Source organism: Hyperolius riggenbachi, chromosome 11 (assembly GCF_040937935.1).
Source record: "Hyperolius riggenbachi isolate aHypRig1 chromosome 11, aHypRig1.pri, whole genome shotgun sequence".
NCBI classification, from domain to species: domain Eukaryota; kingdom Metazoa; phylum Chordata; class Amphibia; order Anura; family Hyperoliidae; genus Hyperolius; species Hyperolius riggenbachi.
In genome coordinates, this window is record NC_090656.1 from 13,786,378 (window position 1) to 13,796,086 (window position 9,709).

At 46.8% G+C, this 9,709-nt stretch overlaps 1 protein-coding gene across 6 annotated transcripts in view; it reads right to left on the reverse strand.

Annotated features, from left to right (window-relative positions):
• Positions 1–9,709, reverse strand: part of LOC137538028 (serine/threonine-protein kinase Nek11-like) — a 468,978-nt gene that overhangs the window by 421,445 nt on the left and 37,824 nt on the right. Inside the window, exon 1 of one of the 6 annotated variants that reach the window (XM_068259964.1) lies at positions 5,908–6,039. The exons of the other annotated variants lie outside the window; for them this stretch is intronic. Coding sequence (XP_068116065.1) covers positions 5,908–5,930 — 23 coding nt within the window. The 5' untranslated portion in view covers positions 5,931–6,039. Of the gene's footprint in view, positions 1–5,907; positions 6,040–9,709 lie in introns of those variants that run through there. 6 annotated transcript variants of the gene reach the window in all.

Here is a 9,709-nt window from a genome sequence, read left to right on the forward strand (position 1 = left end):
TCTGCTTAGGGGAGTATCTGTTTTTATTTTCGCTTCAGACTCCCTTTAAGACACACCCTTGCCACACTGTTAATCACGCCCCCACCACATCCCTTGCCACGCACACTACTAAAAATTCATAAGCAAAGGATGTAATTTTAGAATTCAAACCACACCTGTACTTTCCATCATCATTCGTTTTTCGTATTTCATATTAACATTTGGAAATTAAGAAACTTCCAATTTAAAGGCTGGGAATAAAGTTTGGAGCCAATTGAACACATTTTTCAGTACAAAAATGCATGTATTTAGATAAATCTGTACATCAGTCCTGAAAGAGGGACAAATGAGGAGGAAAGAGGGACAAATGAGGAGGAAAGAGGGACAGGGGGACAGGGTTCCCAAAGAGGGACTGTCCCTCCAAACGAGGGACAGTTGGGAGCTATGCAGTCATTTTACCCAATTGTAAATATATATATATTTCAATAAAGTGCTTAGTCCAAGTCTGACCAGCACTTTACTAGTGCTTAGCGCTTAAATACAATACAATAACATTTCTATAGCGCTTTTCTCCCATAGGACCATAAGGCTCTCTCAGATTCAGTAATTGGTAATCTCTTTTGCTGCTCTGAACCCTTCTATCGGCTAAACACTTATCTTACCCCTCATACAACCATATCTTACAGATAAATCACAAAGAGGCTGCAGCAGAAACATTTGTCGCAATTGCTGCAGCAGGATGAGTGACACTTGTTGGCAATCTACATCCCAGCACTATTCTCCCAGTGCCTGATGGAAAAGGGCAGCTGAAAGATACTGCGGCTCTTCTTGGATGATGGAAGCGGTTACCACAGTCAAGGCTGATTCAGGCGCATACAGCCAAAAATGGCGGCCGGGAATAAATAGCAAATGGAGCTGCCGCTAGTGTGTAAAACGCTATTTTGCGTTTTAATGTTAAAACGCTATTTAATGTTTTAAGATTAAAAACGCAAAATAGTGTTTTGAAAGCAGGCGGGGGCGCTGCCCCAGAACCACCAATCACAGATATTCACTGCTCCTGTCTTCTAATTGGACGCGATGGTCTCGGAGGCGGGAGCATCAGAACCAATTAGAAGACCAGAGCAGAGAAGTGAATAGCGGTGATTGGCGGTTGTGGGGCAGCGCCCCCCGCCTGATTGGTGGATCGCTTCAGAAAGCCTCCAGCATGCAGATACCTCCACCAGCTGCTCGTATGATCTGCCTGCGCAGTACTCCAGGCCGGGGCAGGGGAGGTACATTGGAGTACAAAATTGGACATGGGGGAGACCAGGACGACCACTGGGGACACGGCTGGACATGAGGGGGGGGGGGGGGGGACATACGCTGGAAGACAAAATTGGACATGGGGGATGGCTCTCTGGGCACTGCTGCTTTCAAAACGCTATTTTGCATTTTAATGTTAAAACATTAAATAGCGTTTTAACATTAAAACGCAAAATAGAGTTTAACACACTAGCGGCGGCTCCATGCGCCATTTATTCCCGGCGCCATTTTTTCCTGCTCCGGATTCAGACACATCGCCTGTGCATTGCAGGCACTGGTACTACGCTTATCTTCCTCTGCTTCCTGCAAGTCCGGATCTCCTCCCTGCTGGCCCGCAGCATCTGATCCCCAGGATGCCGGCTGTACCGGCGCCGCATCACTCACCCGCTCTCAGCAGATTAGCGATGGGATCACCAGACACACGTGACGTCCTGCTTCTTTTCTGACTACAGCAGCACGTCATGTGACCAGACAGCACGTAACAGGTCACAGGAGGCACCACTGTAGCCATGGATACAGGAGGCTGGACAGGCGGATGGAGATCCCATTGCTAGAATGCTGTGAGAAGGTGAGTAAAGCGGTGCTGCGCATCTAGGGAGTGGGCCCTGTCCACCCTTGATGCCAAGTGACGCGACTTCCTCGGGCGGTAAAAGACTGGGGGCAGCACCAGACAGAAACAGGAAGTGAAAGTGTGCCTGGCCAACCCATACTGGGGGCAACTGTACCTGGCTAACCTATTCTGGGGGCAACTGTACCTAGCTACCAATACTGGGGACACCTATATCTGGCTACCTACCTATACTGAGGGTGTTTTTATTTTTTGAGGGGGGGGGCTTCACCATAGCTATAACATGCAGTGCAGATTGTCAGTTGATGTGCAATCATTCCAGAATGGGGAAGGGGGGAGGGGTACATGAGGGGGCAATCCTCACAAGTTTGCCTAAGGCAGCAGAAAGTCTAGAACTGGCCCTGCTAGGGAGGGGGGGGGGGGGGGGGGGGACAGGGAGTGCGAGCCATAGTAAAACACAGACAGCAACTGATATAGAGGAAAGGGTTCTAAGGCTTTCAGTTTTCAGAGAGACAGGTCTGACTAGATCCAGTCAGAACCGCAAGGAATCGTTAGAAGAAAATGGTGAGTTTCTGAGAGGAACTGATGGGCAAGTCAGTATGTAATATTCATTTGCAGGTACATCATGTGTTTATTCAAAATAATTTTATTCGGGTTTAGGTACCCTTTAAGTTTCCTATAAAGCAGTAGCTTAGGATACACGCCCGGCTCCACCCACTGCCCTGAACTGATGCATTATGGGTGTGGTATTTTGGTCATATGAATGTGATCGCATGCTATTACCTTCTGTTCCATGATTTTTTTTACGCTGCTGCCCTTCACAGCCTGCAAACAAGCTGATCTGAAGATAATAATCCTTCATAGGTGGGTAGGGGTGGGGGGGATACAGGGGGGGTGCAATGTCTGGCCGGCGGCCCGGCTTCCCCCGGTGGTGCCTTTCCCATGCCAGATGCTGGAGTAAAAAGTATAGATTCTTCCTCTAATACAAGATGAAAGCGGGAGGATTAGGAGGTGACTCATCTATGCTGTTAATGCAATGTAAATTAGCAGGCATTTGCTTATTGTGAACGGCTGAACAATCTACATTATTTACCATCGAAAAGATAAGTAAGGAAGAACTGCCAGCTTAGAACAACCCTGGGACTGCTGTAAGTATAGTGCGTGTGTGTGTGTGTGTGTGTGTGTGTGTGTGTGTGTGTGTGTACAGTGTGTGTGTGTGTGTGTAGTGTGTGTGTGTGTGTGTGTGTAGTGTGTAGTGTGTGTGTGTGTGTGTGTGTGTGTGTGTGTATAGAGTGTGTGTGTGTGTGTGGGGGGGGGGGGGGGTATGTGTGTGTGTGGGGGGGGGGGGGGGGTATGTGAGGGGAGCAGTACATAGTGGGGACAAGAGGCAAAGGGGGGACAGGTACAAGGAGTAGAGGGACAGGTATGCAGGGGAGAGTGGATGACATGGAGACAGGTATGCAGGGGAGACCGGTTCCCATGGGGACAGGTATGCAGGGGAGACCAGTTCCCATGGGGACAGGTATGCAGGGGAGACCAGTTCCCATGGGGACAGGTATGCAGGGGAGACCAGTTCCCATGGGGACAGGTATGCAGGGGAGACAAGTTCCCATGGGGACAGGTATGCAGGGGAGACAAGTTCCCATGGGGACAGGTATGCAGGGGAGATAGGTTCCCATGTGGACAGTTAAGCAGGGGAGACAAGCCCCCATGGGGACAGGAATTCAGGGGAGACAGATTCCCATGTATGTCACTGTATGAGCTTGATTCACTAAACTGTGATAACTCAAATATCACACCTTATCAAAGTTAACATGCCTTATCAGAGTTGCATAGCGAGCGCTACGAACCCGCAGGGGCTCAGGGCAGGACGAGTGCCATTGCCAATTAGCAGGCATACGTTCATAGCGCTCGCTATGCTACTCTGATAAGGAGTGTTAACTTTGATAAGGTGTGCCATCTTTGATAAGGTGTGCCATCTTTGATAAGGTGTGCCATCTTTGATAAGGTGTGCTATCTTTGATAAGGTGTGCTATCTTTGATAAGGTGTGCCATCTTTGATAAGGTGTGCCATCTTTGATAAGGTGTGCTATCTTGAATAAGGTGTGCTATAGTGAATCCAGCCCTAAATGCGCTCGTTGCCCTGTTACTGCACATGCTATACCTTACGGAGTCAGAAACCACCACACTCAATGTGAAATCCCCCATAGGGTTATCATTGCACCGCGCTGCGATGATATTGTCCATTGCAATGCTGTTGTCCATTGGGACAGCAAGGTATACCTGGCCTACTAATAATTTGAATATCTGTAGACCATTCATGTAGACCATTCTTTAAAAAAAAAATCTTCAAGCGCGCCCCTTACACATACAAGATAAATCTATGATTCCCCTGTGCGCTGGAGAGCCTGCTGGCCAAATTCAATGGCGTTTTTCATCTGGCAGCATGCAAATGCAATCTGTGAATACATTTGTGCTTTTAGCAAACCGGTTGCGCTATGAACTATTTTTATTGGTCTGAGAAAAAGTTTGAAAGCATGCTGGCAAGAGGAGAGCTGCAGTGAGAATTGAAGTGGTATATGGCAGAGAGGTGAGGGGATCCCAATAAATGCCCCCACAGGCAATTAAGACTATTGCAGTAGTGGTCCTGCCGACTTGAGTCAAACCACAAAGGGTGTGATGGTGTAAAATGACTGTCTGAAGCGCTGATCCTAAGGAGATGTTCAGCTGTAATTCATGTGGAGACTATTTTGCAATTCTAAAGATTGTGGAAAGGGGAGACATGAGGTGTACACCTGATGAAGGGCATCACCCACGTAACACGTGGTGTTACTTCTGAAAATTAGATGAACGCTAGCTTATTGAGCCAATCGAGTACCTCCTTCCTATTTATTGTGACTTGAGGGGCCTTGCCTGGTGCACTAAAATCACCAGAAATGGCCCCGATGTTTCATATTCAGCTATTTAACCAGTTCACCCCCAAGGGTTTTTATCCTAACGGACCAGAGCAATTTTCAGTTGTCAGTGCTCCTCCCTTTTATTCCCTAATAACTTTATTACTACTTATCACAAGAAAATGATCTATACCTCGTTTTTTTCGCCACCAATTAGGCTTTCTGTGGATAGTACATTTTGCTAAGAATTTTTTTATTCTAAATGCGTTTTAATGAGAAAAACAGAAAAAAAAAGAAAAAAAATCATTATTTCTCAGTTTTCAACCATTATAGTTTTAAAATTAAACATTCTCCTGTGAATAAAACAAACACGTTTTATTTGCCCAGTTGTCCCGATTATTAAACAGTTTAAATGATGTCCCTATCACAATGTATGGCGACAGTATATTATTTTCAAATATAAGTGTTATTTTTCTGTTGTGTTTTTTTTTTTATTCTGGCCATAATTACAAGCCCCTATGTAATAAATTAAAATTAATTTCCCCCCATAAAATATAAATTAACAAAGCTGAGTCCCTAAGGCAACTATTTATTTATTTTTTTTAGCTGATTTTTTTTACAAGTGTTTTTGTTTTTTTTTGGGGGGGGGGGGGGGGGAGAGAGTTGGAAGTGTAATATTATTACATCTGTATGTACTTGAAAATGAATGTATTTTGTAGGTGTAATATACTTTTTGGCCACAAGATGGCGATAGTGAACACTCATAGGAAATGCTCACTTTTTTTTTTCTTCACTTTATTTAATTGTTACATTTCCTGTTATTGTGAATGGACGTAGCTGCTGTTCGCGGTCACGTCCATTCACTCCAGGCACTGCGATTGGGTCCTCTTCCCCAATCACCCAGCACGGAAGCCCGACGGAAACAGCGGCGGTAGCGGCGCACACACGGCGGTAGCAGCGGCGGGAACGCGGGACGTATTAAAACGTCATGTTGCGGTTAATAGCGGTAAGCATGACGTTTTAATACGTTAGGATGTCAGTAAATGGTTAAAGAGGAACGGTCGCGAAAATCTTAAAGTTTAAAACACATACAAATAAGAAGTACATTTTTCCCAGAGTAAAATGAGCCATAAATTACTTTTCTCCTATGTTGCTGTCACTTACAGTAGGTAGTAGAAATCTGACATTACCAACAGGTTTTGGGTTAGTCCATCTCTCCATAGGGGATTCTCAGCATGGCTTTTATTCTTTATAAAGACATTCCCCGAAAAAGATTTATACAAAGATGCTGGCCAGCCTCCCTGCTCGCTGTACACTATTTTGGCAGTTGGACGGAGCAACTGCCATTCACTAAGTGCTTTTAAAAATAAAGAAAACTGAGAACCCCTCTGTGAGAAGATAGGCTAGTCCAGATTTCTTCTACTTACTGTAAGTGACAGCAACATAGGAGAAAAGAAAGTTATGGTTCATTTTACTCCGGGAGAAATGTACTTATTTGTATGGGTTTTAAATTTTAAGATTTTCGCGACAGTTCCTCTTTAAAAAAAAAAAATCAATTATTAACGTGAATAAACCCATGGAATTATTAGACATCAAATTTAATCGAGGCCGGAACCTCCCTGAAAACCGGCAGAGGTTTATACCGCCACCGTTTGCCGTAGAAGTACTTTTCTGAACGCAATGAACGGTGAGAGAACAACACAGATATAATATCCAGGAAAGAAATTACAGAGAGGGTGAAGCTGCTCGACCTGCTCGCAGAAAAAGCGCACGTGGCGGAGCGGCGACCTCGCTGCTATTAATTGGCGGATTTCTAAGTATTGTTTCTTACATAAAAAGCTTCTGTTCTGTGAAGAGGCGACTTTCTTACTGCTCTGAGTTTTACATCTTGACGGACTATTAAACGCTGTCCTCTGCTGCCTTTCACTGTAATTAAGCGCAGACCTTGTGACCTGCGGACCGGCGGGGACTGGAAAATGTCCCTTTTTACTGTAAATCCATAATGATGACATCGGCAGTTGACACGTTTCTCATTTATGCAGGGAAAGCGACAAATAAAGCTGTGTGAGACACGACGGACGGAGGGCGGACACTAACCCCCGGGGTTTGGGGTGCATCGTACGGAAAACATCCACAGAGCCTTAACAGCAAATTTGGGTGAAAAAGATTATATACATTTTACTGCTACTGATACATTACTGAAGAGATCTTCGTGAATTGAAGACATAGGGCTTGTTTCCACTAGGGTGCTGCGTGGGGAGAAGAGACCGACACCACTAGTGATGAGTGTAATGACCCAATTACGATTACGTGAAATTTTGCGTAATTCACAAAATTACAATTATGGCCATAATAAAAATTTCGTGAATTTCACAAAATTACGGAAAATTTCACGTTAATGGGGAATTTCGTAATTACAATCGTTTCATAATTATGATCGCTTATGTAACACAAACAAATCACAATTTCGGAAATTCGTCCGTTCTCCTGCGCCGACCGCTCCGCTCCCCGCTGCTGTGCCGGTCTCCGTGCTCGGTGTTCAGGCCGACCTTGGGGTCGCCTTACTGTGGCTGCACGAAGCGCCGCTGTCAATCATGGCCATGTGGGCCACAGCGAACTGCTCAGTACGCCACGGCCCATGTGGCCAAGATTGACAGCGGCGCTTTGCGCAGCCGCAGTAACCCCGCGGTCGGCCTGAATATCGAGCACAGAGACCATGACAGCGGCAGGGAGTGGAGCGGTCAGCATGGGACAGGCGGCTGCAAGGGGTTGGAGAAAGCCCCAGGTGAGTAACGCTCATTTTGGACATTTTAGCCTGATAACTCCTTTAATACTGAGGTTCCTCTATCTACCTAATACTTGGGGGCACCTCTAAATACTTAGTATTAGGTAGCCAGAGGTACCCTCAGTATTAAGGGGCACCTGTAACTACCTATGATGGGCAAGGGAATAAAGAAAAACTGACAGCCAGCACACTTGCGGTGTGGTTCAGTGGGGGTTTCTAGGTTCACGGAGGGTGATGTCTAAGGTGCCAGGAGATCTGTGCCTATAGGCTCCTCTGAGGTAAATCCAGGGCTGGCGGCAGTGGTGGCTGAATCACACACCTGAAACAAGCATGCAGCTAATCCAGTCTGACTTCAGTCAGAGCACCTGATCTGCATGCTTGTTCAGGGGCTGTAGCTAAGCGTATTAGAGACACAGGATCAGCAGGAGAGTCAGGCAACTGGCATTATTTTAAAAGGAAAAATCCATATCCTCAGTTTAGGTTCCCCTTAAAGAGAACCCGTGGTGGGATTTAATTATGTTACTGGGGCACAGAGGCTGGTTGTGCACACTAAGACCAGCCTCCGTTGCCCCATGGTGTGCCTCCATGTCCCCCCTGCGCGCCGCTATACCCCCCGCAGTGCTGGCGACACGCAGCGCGTCGCCAGAACAATGTTTACCTAAGCGCTGTCTGTCAGCGCCACTCCCCCGCCTCCTCTGTATCGGAGCTACCCGCCCGCGTCACTTCCCTCCTATCAGCGGGAGGGAAGGGACACAGGCAAGTAGCGCCGATGTGGAGAAGGCGGGGGAGCGGTGCTAACAGACAGGAGAAGGTAAACATTGGGCTGGCGACACGCTGCGTGTCGCCAGCACTGCGGGGGGTATAGCGGCGCGCAGGGGGGACATGGAGGCACACCATGGGGCAACGGAGGCTGGTCTTAGTGTGCACAACCAGCCTCTGTGCCCCACTAACATAATTAAATCCCACCACGGGTTCTCTTTAAGCTGCGCTGTTGGATTCTCGATGAATCAGGCCCATAGTGTGATAAAGTAATATAAATATAACAAAAATGACAACAGCAAAAGATGAAGCTACAAAGCTACATAAATACAGAAGCCTGTATAAAGTACACGCCATCCCTCCACTGACGATGGGAGGGGGAGGGGGGGGAGGCAGCACAAAGTCGCGGGGTCGACCAGGCAGGAAGTCTCTATCTCACTAGGCTGCATGAAAACGCCTCAAATTGAAATAGGAGAAAAGAGGATTTTCCCGAAATGAGAGGAATAAATTATTTCTGCTGGTTGGATTTGCCGGGACAGCAGCAGACGAGATTTAATGCTTGCGGGATGTCTGCTGAAACTCGCGCACTGCAAAAATATCTATTTATTACTCTTCTACCTCTAAGCCTCGGAGAGGTTCACCTTGCCTGCCCAAATCTGCCCGGGAGAGCACATGGCGTAGAGCGGAGGAGAGCTTACACCGGTCTTATCACAATCTCTCAGACGAGGCACAGAATCCAGAACTTTGACGTTTTCCCACTGCAAACTGACGGTAGTGATGCTGTGCGTCCCGCCTGCCGCACCGCCAGAAATAGGCCTTCAGGGAACACCGTGTTAGTACGCGGTGTTCCCTGTCTGGCCACCAGCCAAGCAGGAAGTGATGTGCGCTTGCTGTCACTTCCTGCTTCGGGTATGGGGAAGTGCCTTGTTAAAATACACTTCCGCACATGCTCACTGCAACGTCACAACGCCAACATTTTTAACATCCCCGCGACGCCCTAGAGTAACACGATTTCCAGACCGATGCAGAGTGACGCAAGTATGTGCATTAATGTAGTTTTGTTATAGCGTCGGGGTTGCAGGAAAAACGTCCCTTCCGTCACATCTCAGCAAGGCTTGGTGTACAGAGGCGTCAGAGTGGAATAAAAACGTTTAAAAACCGTCTAAAAAAAGGAGGGGGATGTTCAGGTGGACTTACCTCCCTCGAAAATATAAAACTCAATTGAGTCACAATATATCAATACAAAAATTTTATTCAACTCCACTTAGTGCCACACGTTTCGCAGGTGTGGTCCTGCTTCATCAGGTAAACAGGAGTATAACTCAATGGGTCTCAATGCAGAAGTGAGCGCCTCTGTTCTAAATGCAGAAGTGAGCACTTCTGCATTGAGACCCATTGAGTTATACTCCTGTTTACCTGATG